The sequence below is a fragment of the Agelaius phoeniceus genome, chromosome 2, assembly GCF_051311805.1.
Source record: "Agelaius phoeniceus isolate bAgePho1 chromosome 2, bAgePho1.hap1, whole genome shotgun sequence".
In the NCBI taxonomy this organism is placed as follows: domain Eukaryota; kingdom Metazoa; phylum Chordata; class Aves; order Passeriformes; family Icteridae; genus Agelaius; species Agelaius phoeniceus.
The window spans coordinates 62,965,466-62,979,247 of NC_135266.1; the positions used below are offsets into that span (position 1 = coordinate 62,965,466).

The 13,782-nt window shown below is 43.7% G+C and overlaps 1 protein-coding gene across 6 annotated transcripts in view; it reads left to right on the top strand.

Annotated features, from left to right (window-relative positions):
* The first annotated feature begins 7,242 nt into the window (after positions 1-7,242).
* The window catches only part of LRCH1 (leucine rich repeats and calponin homology domain containing 1), a 116,393-nt gene continuing 109,853 nt past the window's right edge, over positions 7,243-13,782 (top strand). For 2 of the 6 annotated variants that reach the window (XR_013180911.1, XR_013180912.1), the window contains exon 1: positions 7,247-7,637. Coding sequence is in view for 2 of the 6 variants with exons in the window: in XM_077173691.1 (XP_077029806.1) it covers positions 7,397-7,637 (241 nt within the window). In the remaining 4 variants the exon portion in view is untranslated. Of the gene's footprint in view, positions 7,638-13,782 lie in introns of all 6 variants that reach the window. The other 4 variants (XR_013180914.1, XM_077173692.1, XR_013180913.1 and 1 more) reach the window with 3 other exon arrangements.

The window sequence follows — 13,782 nt, forward strand, 5'->3', positions numbered from 1 at the left end:
GTCAATTACTGTCATCTTTGGCAAAGACTGAGATGCTCTCATACAATGGTGTGATTTGAAAGGTGACAGGGACAAGGGACAAGTTACATGGAATTTGGAGTGAGGCTGCAGTGGATAGTGCAACCTCTCTAGCACGGTTTATCTGAGCACTGGTTCTGTCTGTGGTTCCCACCCATCTCCTACGGTGTCTGGTCACTCTCTTGTACCTAGCACATGAGATTTTGGAGTGGTGGAAGGTTCACATCCCTGTACTGTGATTGCGAGATCCAGACTTCACTGGAAGGCACCAATGGTCTGCTGTGTGGGGATTCTGCTCACTTCAGTGATGCTGCAAGCTTGGGATGCAGTGCTGGAGAGTGCTCCCTGCTACAGGTGGAGCAGCAAAGTCACACTTAGAAGAGCTGTCTCACCTCCTCTTGTCCCTGCCTCCGCATTTCCACTGCACCCCAGCTCAGCCCATGCTGAACTCCAGTGATCCAGATCACAAACTGGGAACTAATGTCAAGTGATTACAGGTTGGAGGCTTTGTTTTGTGCTGGAAGAAACTAAGATTTCTCTAAACTAAGTGGTGTGTTCTGTATCTAACTGTGAATAGAATGCCTCTAAAACATTGCTTACAAACTTGCTTGGTATAGAGTTATTATAGTTATTTTAGATGTGTTAGAAAGTTATGATGAAACAGGATAAATTGCTGTTTTTCTGTCAAAAGCCCAGTAAATTATATATTTCTTTCTAGTTATGCAAAATTATTGGTTTTTGGAAGTTTAATATGAACTGAATGCCTTGATCTTTATGGAAGGGATGAGGACAAAAATTGCAATTAAATGGTAAACTTTGATCTTGATTCTTTGCCACTAATTTTCAAGACCTGTACCACAGTATTTGCAGCATAGCAAATGTGGATTTAAGTTATTTTTGATCACCTGTAAAACACTATCAGCTGCTCTGGCATCATATATGAAATATAAAAGAATCAAGGTTGCTCTAAGACATGAATTTTCTCTGTAGCCATGCAGCCACAGTTCTTGAAATACAAAGTGTACTGAGTATTGGCCTCCTAGCCAGCACTTCCCATGGCCATGTACCAAGGCAACATCCCCATGTGGGCCAAAATCTGTCTATAAAACACATTCAGTTTCACTTCCATGGAAAGTGATTCAAACCAAGTGATTAAACCTGAGAGCACATAATTTACTCTTCATAAAATATTGTATCTTGCCATCCTTATTGGTGTTTGGGGGCTATTAGGACAACCAAGGAGAATGTTACTCTTTGCTAGTAAAAGTCTTATTCTGATGGTGCTGTTATTGCAAATAACTCTTGTTTCAGGGGCCCTGGATACATATTTGGAAAACAAAGATGCCTCTTAGGGGTGGAACACCTGGACAGAGAGGTGCTGGTGGTCGCAATGGATCCATATTTGTGCACATTATCAGAGCATATCTGGCTACTAACATGTTTTTGGATACAATTCCTCATTCAAGAACTGCATGCATGGTGTATTTTTTTCCCAGTGGCAGGTACCCTCTTTGCAATTTCACCTCAGAATTTATTGCTGCCAGTTGACTGGTATCAGCAACATGGCTGGAATGAGTGAGGACAAGGCCTAAACACAGTGCTGGTCAACTAAAATCAGTTGCCAGCTGAGTGGTTTGCAGCCACCAGGTTTGTGTTGGTCCACAGATCTACTGAGTTCCCAGGTGTCTCAAGAACTTGTTGATACCAGAGAGATGGTTTGTGTGGTTTGCAAGGAATATATTTGGGCTTGCATGTAGGGTTGAGCTGTTCTTTCATTTCCACTGCTGCTTTTGGCCTTTAGGCCTTCACTTTCCCCTTTCTATGTCACAATGGTTTACCAGGCAGTAGTTCTCTTTGGTCCCAGTGCTCTTGCTTTTCTTTAAAGGGATATGAAACATTCTACCTGCTGCCTTTCCCATAATCATTAGCACGGGTTTTACAAAGTCTTTGCCTTGTGTGCTCCACCTAGAAACCTGAATTCAGCTGGCTGGCTAATGCCTTCTATCTCCTTGCATTTTCTGAATTTTGCAATAGACTGATGACTCGCTATTTCAATTTTCATTTCATGTGTCTGTGCTAATAGTCTGATGTGGGTAGGAAATCAGGTTTGCATAGTGTTTTTGCAACAGACATATAAACTGCTTTATTTCAACAGCATGCACTGGAGGTATTGTGAGGCTGCCAGCAATGTGTCTCCATAGACGTCTCATTGCTATTGACAATAACTAGTTGTTCTCTCTATTTTTGTTGGAAGACAGGTTATATCTTACCCCGATGGCTTCTTCCCTTACCAGATGCTGTTCCAAATTTTCATAAAGGCAAACTCCTGGAAGACAATCCTTTCCCAGCTTAGGTGTGTCTTTGTTTTTGTCTCCTTAGTTCAAACACCTATCAGCTCTTCCTGTTTGTAGAGCAAGGCTGCCATCACAGTTACAATCCCCTGAACCTCTGCTGAAGTTGATACAAGGTAAGAATGGCTATAGTTATCACTATCACATTGCATATTTCATGGTTGTCTGAAAAACTTGAAAAAACTCTGCCAGTTAACAACTAATAATATGAGCTAAATTAGTATTTCAAGCATGACCATGTAAGTGCATTGCCTTTAACTCCTTAGTCATTTCCAGTATTTCAGTGATATTAAGTTTCTTTTTGGTTTTAGTTTGCATTCAGTTCTATATTCATGACCAGTTAGCTGAGAACTGAGCTTGTGGTCATGATCTTCTGCAGCTTCTCTCCTCTTGCATCAGTGTCTGTACAGAGCATCACTACCATGACAGTGGCAGTGAACCTTGCCAATTTGCCCAGTGTATGTGGGGGTGTTTGAGATCCATCCTGTGGCAATTGAGTCCCACCAACCATCATTCAGGGTGTGTTTTGAGCCTGGCCACCTGCTAGGTCTCAGGACACAGTGAGGGAGACGCTTTCCTGAGCTCCCAATGCTTGTCACAATCAGTGGTAGGCACCAAGAAGTGCTTCTTTTTCTGTAGCATTTAAATAATTCTGTTCCCTTATATAATGAGCTTGCTTGAGTCTATGTAAGGATGAACCTTGTTTGTCTTCTGAGCAGTGACTATCCTGCTTTTCTCCTTTCTGAGCTCCTGCTTTATATGTAAGCTTCCCCCTGATCTCTTGTCTCCTATCAATTATTTGTTCTCTTCTTCCCCTCACCCTTTTTTATTTTCTTTCTTTATGAGTATTCTGATAGGTAGGTGGTCTGTAGATGGATTTTTCTGAGCTATTTCCTGATATAGCTTCCTTGCCTTTCAGACTCCCTTCACCAGCTTCGCTGCAAGGAAGCTCCAGTGCACTGTCTGCTCTGCGTAGGCTACTCATTCTCCTGGTGGCTCTGCTCTGTGTAGGCTACTAATCCTTCTGGTGTGTCTGCTATGAACTGCTCATCCCAGAATGCTGTCAGCAGTGTAGGGAGTCTGTGCTCTAATTGAAAGGAACATCTTTCACTCTGTGCCACCTGATGCTTCAGTCTGCATACTTTTTCTCTTGAGATTCCTCTAGTAATTTTCTTTGTCCTGGTGCTGTTTGTCAAGCTACCAAGGATGTATAATGTGTCCTGAGTTGTAGCTGCTGTTTTGTGTGGCACCAAACAGAGGCAGCCTTTCAGGCTGAGTGCCACACACTTTCTGTTTGATGTCTTACTTAAAATGCATGTGTTGTTTCTGTCTCCAGACCAGACAGCTTTGTCCACCTGTGATACTCATGTGAAGAAAGCACTGGTGTACCCTGACTGTGTCTGAACTACTTCACACAATTCCTTCTTCAGCATTATCTTGGAGCACATGGAGCATGAGGTGAATGCTGAGGTAAAGTAAGGCTCTCCTGCTGCATGCTGTGAAAGTGCCGTGTCTAGCACAGGACAGGTACCCACACTGAGGTCCAATGCTATCTTGTGAGGGACCAACTCCCTGGACATAAGTCCCCACTCAACTCTGATCTTCACAAGGCACATAGGCCTTGCCATTTGCCTTTTTGCTGTGAATTTAGAGTCATAGAAATTCACTCTGAAACTCTAAGGCTCATGTATCCCTTAGCTGTGGTACTTTCTGTGCATTTCTGGTATGAGTTTTCTTCTCACAACCATTATGTGTGACTGGCAGAAGAGTCACCTGTCTTCTGATACCACCCATAAGACTTCCTTCTGCATTCTTTTCTTCCTAGAGCTGCTCCTTTTAAGCTGTTCTAGGTCTTACTGAAGAGACAAACAAATGCAAATACTGTCACATAGGAACTAGTGGGGGAAAGGAATGGAAGGAGGCCTGCTTGCAGTGACACCTTGCCACTAGCTTAGTTAAGCTGCTGTGCCAGGATGTGCCCACTTAGTGATCTGACCAAAGCCAAAATATGGAGTGTGACCTTCCAAATGCACCTGCATAGATAGGAAACTGGTGCTGGTGTGATTGGTCTTTTTGTTTTCTGTAGTGCTTCCAGTTTCTAATCCTTTGTATCTATAGGAACAGAGCTAGATCTGCCACAGTGCTCAGGCAGAGAGGAGAGAAAGTGAAGGCAATGTACAGCCTCAGCTCTATGCAGGCTTTGCAGGTTGTTGTGGGGGTTTTTTTGTTTGTTTTTTTTTTTTTTTTTTTTTTTTTTGTTTTGTTTGTTTTTTGGTTTGTTTTTTTTTTTTTTTTTTTTTTTTTTTTTTGCTTTCTACAATCTTGGTAACATGGACTGTTTTCATCGTGTTACTTCCAGGAGTTTCAATTTAGTGTGTGATAAGCACAGGTCATGTCTGCATTGCAGCTCAGCTGCTCAGATCAAAAAGCAGTTTAAATCAGTGTTGATCCCTGATCATTGCTGTGTGCCCTTGCACTGCTATAAAGTAAAACCTACATCTTTAACCCCTGCTAGGCCAAGTGCCCATGTAGCCTCAGCCTTTCTGTAATCCTAGCTGTCCTCATGCTGCATGTCTTCAAAGGGAAGGCTGTAGTGACTTGTCTGCCTTTGTCAGCCACATGTCAGCCTCATGTGAGCCCAGCAGGGCAGGCAAGGTGGGCACATGGTGTCTGCCTGCAAGCAGGGTAACCTGGTGGCTCCTCTGGGCTTTGGGTACCTCCTGCAAAGGAGGACAAGCTGTCCTTCAAATAAGGTTGAGAAAGGTATCACTGCTACTCTCCCTTCAGCAAGATGCTGTGAATCAATTCACAGGATTTGTGTTAAGCTGTGAGGTCAATGAAGAGAAAAATAAAACCATCTTTTTTTTTGTTTAATAAAAAGCATTTTTAGAAATAATGTCTTACCAGATGTGGGGGAGGAAGGGACATGGTGTTCCACTGGTGAGAAAACTTCACAAACCTCACCAGAAGACAGGCCTGATTCCTGACTGTAAAGACCTGATGCTGGAAGAGGAATTTTTCATCTATGCTGCCTGAACGTTTCGTTCTATATTTAAAATTTCCAAATAAAATTCCACGATGTTAGGTAATTTAATACACAGGAAATCTCCCAGCAAAGTCATTTACTGAGTTATAAAACCTACAGTATTTCAGATTTAAGTGTATAAGAATATAGTACTTAGTTCATTAAATTTGCATTTAAGAAATTGCATTTAAAAATATAGGGGGAGTCTAACAGTTAGTTCTTATTCACAGTTTATTCAACTTGAATTGAATAATGTTTTTATTACTTACTGTTTATCAACACTTTTCTTTAAAGTGCTGAGAAGATGTAGCAATTTATCTATTTCTTTGTGCTTTCCAGCAGCAATGCAAAGATTGCACGCAAACTGGAATTAAACATTTTAACAAAACCAAAACATGCTGTGACTAGTAGAAATTTGTGGGTAATATGATCTTCATAACCCACCAACAAGCTTTGTCAAAAGCAATGTGATATCTGGGCACAAATATTGTGGTAACTGTTGGTTAACTTTGGCTAGGGACTGTTCCAAGGAATGCTGTCAAGGCTTACTCTCTAGTGCATCCAAAATTTTCTTGAACTGGTAGTACATTGATTTAGTCATGCCAAAGATCTCTGCATCAAAATAAAGAACTGGCAGTTGTAGGTGCTCGGGTACCAGTAGTAGGTATGAGGGGAATTTGCACTGGAAATTAAGTTCAGGGGTTGTATTTTAGGTACATTATAAATGTAATTACAGTAAAATAACATCCCTTACCCATCTACCCTACAGCTCTTTCCTCAATGTAAGGCATCTCTTTAAAAACACTGCTATGCTGCTTGCTGACACTCTTGCAGTGACACAATGCATATAAAACAAAAATGAAATATTCTGATACTGAGAAAATATCTTAATTATAAAGAACAAGTTTTTAATGGATGCTATGATATTTTTATGTGAAAAGGTCCACCTCTAACAGCCTTTCTCCCATTCTTGTTCCCCAGTGCTGTTTCTGGTTGTGACTGCTAAACTCGCTATGATGTCTCCTGTTCTTCAGGAACTTGGGGTTATTTCCTTGTGCCAGTTAGGTCTTCCTTGTCCCTGTAGCACTCAGCGGTTTCACTTCCTGGAGCTGGGAAGGCTTTGGTTTAACGTCAACCATTGATCACGGCTCAGGGTAAGTGAGTGAAATGTAATGGTCTGTAAAGCACAGGTCAGGGGTGAGGTTGTACAAGTCCTGTGTTAACTTTAAACTCTGTAACCCCTGTGGGAACACCTGGTCTTGCTCCTCTCCATCTCCCTTTGCCAAGCTGCAGAGAGGAAACGGGAAATAAACCAAACCCATCACCCTCACCGCTCGGAAAGGTCATCCCAGCGGAAACTGAACGGATGGTGGCTCCTATGCTTGGTTTGTCACTACAAATCCTCCGAGGGTCCCTCTGGGGCAGGAGCCACAGACAGGTGCGCACCGGCCGCTGCGGGAGAAGCACAGCACAGAAAGCCCTTCTGCAGGGCAGATGCTCCCGAGGCCTCGCTCGGTGGCGGCAGCCGCTGCAGCCTTTAACTCCCCACTGCGGAAAGCCGAGCCCGCACACGCTGCTGCCGGCACACCTGCCGGCTCACCGCCCGCCGCCACCCATCCAGCCCCCGGGCCCTGCCGGGGGACAGCTCCACCGGCTGCCCGCAGAAGGGGCCCAAGTCGGCGGCGGGCTGGCGTTCCAAGGAATGCTATGGCAAGGAAACAATGGAGAGCCGCCCCCTCTCCGCCTCCCCACGGGCACTTCCAGCGCCGGGAGCAGCCCGCCGCCGCTAGGTGGCGCCGCGGCGGGGAGAGCCGCCGGGAGGGGCGGAGCATGCGCAGTGGGCGCGCCTCGCCCGGGCTGCGCGCCTCCGCCCCCTGCTCGCGCCGCCGCCGCCGCCGCGAGCGGGAGGAGGAGGAGGAGGAGGAGGAAGGAGGGAGAGAAGAAGGGAAGGAGGGAGGCAGGTCCGGTGGCCCTCTCGGGTAGCCCCAGCGGCGAGGGAAAGATGGCGACGCTGGGAGGCGAGTCGCAGCCCTTCCCCTCTGCTGCTCTGGCGGCGGCGGCCGGGGTGGGCGGCAGCGGCAGCGGGGCGCTGGGTCTGCAGGCGCCCCTGAACCGCGGTCTGGAGCGGGCGCTGGAGGAGGCGGCGCACTCCGGGGGGCTCAACCTGAGCGGCAGAAAGCTGAAGGAGTTCCCGCGCAGCGCCGCCGCCCTCAGCCATGACCTCTCCGACACGGTGCGGGCAGGTGAGCCCGAGCGAGCGGGCGCGCAGGGCGGGGGCGGCCGGGGAGCGGGGAAGGCGGGTTTGTTGAATGGCCCGGGATCCCCTCCCCGCCCCCTCAGTGCCCCCCGACCTCCCGCGAGTGGGCGAGTACCCACTCCCCACTCTTTCGTTCGCCTTCCTCCGGGGCCCGTCCCCACACGGAAGCCGAGGCCACCCCCATCTCTCCCTGGACCCTGTGCTTTCTTTATTCCCCCGCCTTGGTGTATGAGGTAGGTGTTTGCTTCCATATGGTTGGATCTGTGCACGCTCCCCTCCATCCCCCCGCTCGGCTCTTGGTGAGGCAGAGCTGCCTCTCCCCTGGCACACTGGGGGAATGTGTGGGGAATTCTTGCTCGCACCTGTCCTCTTCTCTCTCTGGGGAACGTGCGTCTCTGTGCCACCCTTCCCTGACTGCTGAGGTTCGCGGTGGCAGCCAGCCCTCCTTTGATTCAGCCGCGGCAGGAATGCACACAGGGTGCCAGGGTGGATACCTGCTGCTTCTGTCCTGCTGCTCGTGGGTGAACCCACCTGGCGCGGAGGGGATGCAAGTCCATATGTAGCGACATTGAGATACTCGTGTGCCTCTGAACGTGTCACCTACTTGCATGCCACAGGGGAGGCATGTCCATAGGAAGGCTGTTTGCTGTGCAGATGCCCCAGGGAGCATGCTACCTCTCACAAATGCCACTTGTTCAGCACTGGGGTTCAGCACATGCCCCTTAGTGTCATTACAGTCATGTAGCCACAAGTGCCAGCTCTATGCAATGCTGTCCTCCAGGGCAAATGTAGAGAGAAATCCTCGTCTTCACAGGCACTGTATGTACTCTACAGTGGGGACACCATCATTACATAAATCTGCAGAGGGGACAGGCCTGACAACCCTGCAGGCAGAAGTGGTGAGGAGACATGTATTCAGTCTCTGTTAACTTGCTCTCGCACCTTTTTTCCAACATGAAAAAGTGCACACTTATTTCTCACCTAGAGAAGCAGACCCACCTCAAAGGGTCATGTGAGTTTTCCTGCTCTTGTTTATCCCAGGTGATGGAACCTAATTCCTTCTTTACATGGTGTCACTAGGTAGAAGGGTGTAAACCTGCATTAGAGCAATATATTAGTGTATTGCTAAGGTCTTCAGCATACAGCCTCCACATGCCCTTGTGTCCCCATTTGCCTACTGGAGACAGTTGTGTTGTGCAGCAGAGCAGGAGACATGTAGTCACTTGTTCTTGCCCCATAAAACAGCAGGTGCTATACCTGCATGCAGACATGTGATAACATGAATCTAAATTCTCAGCTACTGCTGCACGTGAGGGCATTTATGCCTTCCTGTATATGGAGACAACACGTGGTTGTTGTGTCTGTCCCAGAGTTAGTGCCTCAGATGTATGGTAGGTGTCATATGTTATTGTTGTTTAACTGTGTTACTTGATGGCTGTTGCTGAGTGGATTTCACATTAGTCTGTGTGAGCACCTATATCCTGATATCAGTTAAAGAAGTGAAGGAAACTTGATGAATGAAACTACCATGAATTGATAGCATGAATTACCATTCTAACCATCAGCTGACTCAGTAGCAGATGTGAAAGGGATAGGCATGGTAGGGGAACTCTGTGTGGTTAGAAGAACTTTCAGCTTGTCATCCCAAGCAAGGCATTTTTTATCTCATTTCTTTTTCAAAGTTGAATTTCAGTAGACATGCTGCAATACAAGATAAATAGTTTGGAAATCCAGAAGTTGAGCTTGTTTGATATTGAACCAAATTGTTGGAAAACCAAATTGTATACTGAGGGGGTTGTATACTGGAAAGAAAATAGTTTGATTGGTAGTGATTGCGTGTTAGTATTTGTGTATTGTGTAAGTATGTGCTGTACAGGCATGAGCTGTGTGTAGTATATAGAGGTAGCACCTGCTTCTTACATGCTTGCTTGTTCTACTGGTTTTTCTAGGGAAAAAATAGTCTCCAAGCATTATTGTGCTTTTGTCAGAGTTTGCATGGAAAACATGTAAACAATATGAATTCAATATGAAATTGAATGTAGAATTGTGTTTTCATTCTCTTTTTGTTTGATATAAACAGCAGTGTAGATCAACCCTTGTCTTAATCTTGTGACAACAGCAGCCCTTTTATCATTGTCCCTTTTTAGAAGAACACTGTGTTAATCTATAGTTGCTTTAAGGTTTTGTTTGTAACAGCTTGTTGTAACTGTTTAATGGCAACTGCCTTGAAAGTTGTGTGTTGATATATTTCCAAAATATCCATGTTTTTTTCCGTTTGTTACATTACATGAAAAATATATAAACAGGAGAGATGCTTGGCTTAAGGCCAAGATTCTGAAACTCTTGGGGCAAACTCTTGATGTGAATTTTCTCTTCTGCTTCCTCTCCATAAATGTGCATAGTACAAAACTTTCTTGTACTACTTGGAATAGATCCTTGAAATGAGTGATTTGTAGTTTTGGATCTGATGTGTTGACATGTCTCTGCAGTCCTGAAACATTGGTTTTTAGGGTAGGGGTAGCCTTTCACTGTTTTTTTGACGGGAGGAGAAGATTGCCAGGCTTGCTGAAAAATGAAGTTACTTCTTGATGTAGAGATGAGTGAGGGGGGTTAAGTTTAGGGCTCTGAGGAGCAGGGAATTTCCAGAAAACTGAAACCATGTCTGCACTTGACAGTGTTTTAGTACTGCAGACTGAAAATATTTTTGATTCAGAAAGTGATCATCTACAGCTTCTCTCAAGTAAAATATTATCAAACTTGTTTTCTAGAAAGGTTCTGAGTGCTTTTTGTAGGTCTAAGGAAGAAAAGAGTGAACAACTTTAAGTTCTCTGTTCATGCATTTATTTTGTTCCTGAAGTTAGAAGTCAGATTTTCTATATCAATTGATGCACTTACGAAAGGGACATGACTTGTTTGCCTTTAGCAGCTGGGATGGGATAGTTTGATTTTTCTAGTTCTCACTGCAGTTACATTCTGTTGTAACTACAGAGGCTGAATTGTACTTGTCACTTTCTATTCCTGCAGCTTCTGGTTATGCTTTTTCTTCTGTGACTTTTCTTTCCATTAAATCCATCTTGGTTATAGAAATGTCATAGAGCATTTCTTCCTCAGTCTTTGAGAGTTCTGCTCAAGTGCTGAGTGACCTGGTCAGGTCTCTGCACATAGAATGGAGTTTTCATGGTGTTCAGTACTGTTAGAAGAAAATAAAATCTCTATGCAAAGTGTCTTGAGTTTAGTCAGGCATTTTAAACCACATCAGTGTGAATGCAATGCAAAAAGCATTTCAAAAATAATAAATGCTATTCTTATCACTTTTATTACAGGCTGGGTTATGCGGAAGGCAGTGGCACAGTAATCACATAGTTCTTAAGTAATAGCATGCAATTATATTCCTCCAAACCACTGGGAATGCTGGAAGCATGTTACTTCATAAAAGAGCAAGAAAGGCCCAAAGATGTAACCATGGCTGCCTGCTGTATTACCTCAGCCTCTTTCTGTGGGCTTTGATTGTATTTCTGAAGACAGATCCTCTGAACCTGTTCTGGTGAATACCTGCTTCATCCATTTCTATTGGATGAATTAGGCACATGGGGAGGGATTACTTGCTGCTGCTGGTAGGGACCTGGCAGAGAAGAAAATAAATTCTTTAAATTGCATGCTAGATTATTAGAAAATAATTACTTATTGAAGTATTTTATTGCTACATTGGGCACTATGAAATTTTGGAAGGAATGTGTATTTTTTTTGTGCAATAAAATGCTCTCTTGATAAAAGAGCTCCTGCCTGCTGTTTTTTAAAGTGCTTCTGAGTGGACTATACTTGTCAGACAATGTTGTGTTGAAGACACCTTTGCCTGACAGCATCTTTGAAATAGTTTTTTCAACTGTAATGATGGACTTGCTTTCAGGGTTGAAAAATCATAGTATTGCTGTGAGCCTTGATGCTGGTTTGGGTGAATATGTTCCTTTCATTCCTCTTTGCTGATAACATCAACAGTAGTATTTCTTGTTTTCCCCCCCTTTTTTAAACATTAAATATGTTGTGCATGGGGCTCAGAGCAACCTTATCTAGTCAAAGATGTTGCTGCTTCGTGCAGGGGAGTTGAACTAGATGACATTTAAAGGTTCAGTCCAACTTAGACCATTCTATGATTCTGTGTACGTTAGATTGCCATCATTTATTCTTACTTATTTTCTCCACCTGCTTTATTAATGTAATTCTTCCTTCACATGTGAGAATTCTCCTAATTTCAGCAGTAGATGTGCAGTTGGTTCCTCCTCTTCTAAGTGCAGGTTGTACTCGGCAGGATGTCATGGCTTCTTTGTGCTGCTGCACACTTCCAAATATCAAATATGACCACTATATGAACTCTTTAGAATTTGATTGTTATTTGGCCACTGGAGAAAAATGTATTTGATATGCCCTGCTCCTTTTAAGAATTCTCTCTGATAATTACTTTGAATAATTCATAATTTTGAATTAATATTTTGATTAAATTGTGGATTTTTGGATAAGGCTGAGAGCCTCTCATTGTGGTCACTTGACTTAAACTCATATCAATAAATGTCTTTATAAGGCTAAAAAAATAATAGAACTCAGTTTCTTTTTAATTTCAAAAGTCAGTCTCTTCCTACAGCCTTTCTTGTTTATTTGAAGATTTCTAGCCTTACTTACTGTTTTTTTTACACAAGAGTATCTTAAGTATATTAGGACAGGGAGAGAGAGTAAGTATGTTTGCTTATTATCACTAATGAATTGAGTATTACCCTGCAGCCAAAACTTAGGGGATGTAAGTCTTATGGCTAAAACATGAAGATGAATCAATTTTGTATTCATTATTATGTATTTAACAGTTTCTGACACCACCTATTTGTGTGATGTGTCTGGACATCTCTGTGCCAACATATTCTAATTTCTGGTTTTTTACTAATAAGCAATACTTTGGGAAAGAGCTTTATCAAACTAAAAGAGTTCTTTTAGAAACATGGATGTGCATAGCAACTTATAACTGCAGAATACCATTTAAGCCCTCTTGGCCCTTTTGTTCTTCCTGAAGCCTGAATGTATCCTTGCTTGTGGATCTTATAAACATCAAGGCTATTGAGTTTATTGAAAACAGTCTATTAGTTCTCTTGCTGTGGAGTCTAGTCAGTGGTGCTTTTCAAAGTTACCTCTTTTGTCTGGAGATTTTTGCTCCCATAGCTGAAATGTAGCCAGTGACTTTGCAGGTGCTGTTACATGCTCCTCAGCACAAAATAAAGTGAATTGGCTCAGACTGTTTGTTGCATGGAACAAATTATGAGTACACAATTGTCTGGTTACTGTTTCAGAATGTGGCTCGAGCAGATTAATGGCTCTCTACCACTGACTGTGTGTGTGTGTTTCCCTTGTATTTGTTTGTTTGTTTTTTCTTTTTGACTTGCTTGCTAGTCAAAACTAGTGCACAGGCTAAGAGGTAGGAGAGATGCCAGCCTAAAGACCATGGGAAGGGATAGGAGAAAGGGTGAAACCCCTCACTTTTCAGCAGGATTAGGCTCTGCTGTGATTTGAACCTTTACCCCCAAAGAGAACTTCCCCTTTAGGGTGGCAGTTATTTAAACAGCTCTGCCTGTAATTGCTATGTTTGGAAGTGCTGTGCATGTAAATGAATAAAAGCTGAAGGCTTTTGTAGAAATATTGTTGCTTTGTGCATCCTTGGCCAATCTGCTTGGAAAAGACTGACTCAGAGCTCCAGAAGAGCTGTTATGAAAGTCAAGGTGCTACAGGTTCCCTTTCAAATGCTTTTAGACAAGCAGTTCTGCAGATCCATTCACCTGTGATCACTGGTGGGAGGTAGAAGCTAAATATCCCTACATTGTTTGTGAGCCTTCTTTTAGACCTTCCCTGGTCTGTTTCTATTCAGCAAAAAAGGCATCTTGGTTTAGACATCTCTTAAACAGGAGAGATTGTAGGAAGCTTAACACGGTTACTGTCCAGAGAGTTTTGAAAACACTGAATAATTCTGTGAGGGGAAGAGGCGGGGGCAGAATCAGCTATGACAAAGTGGAATGAATATTTGCACAGTAGGCTTGGAAGAGGAAAGGAGCAAATGCCAATGCAATACAGATTTGAACAAGGAAATAGGTAAAAAG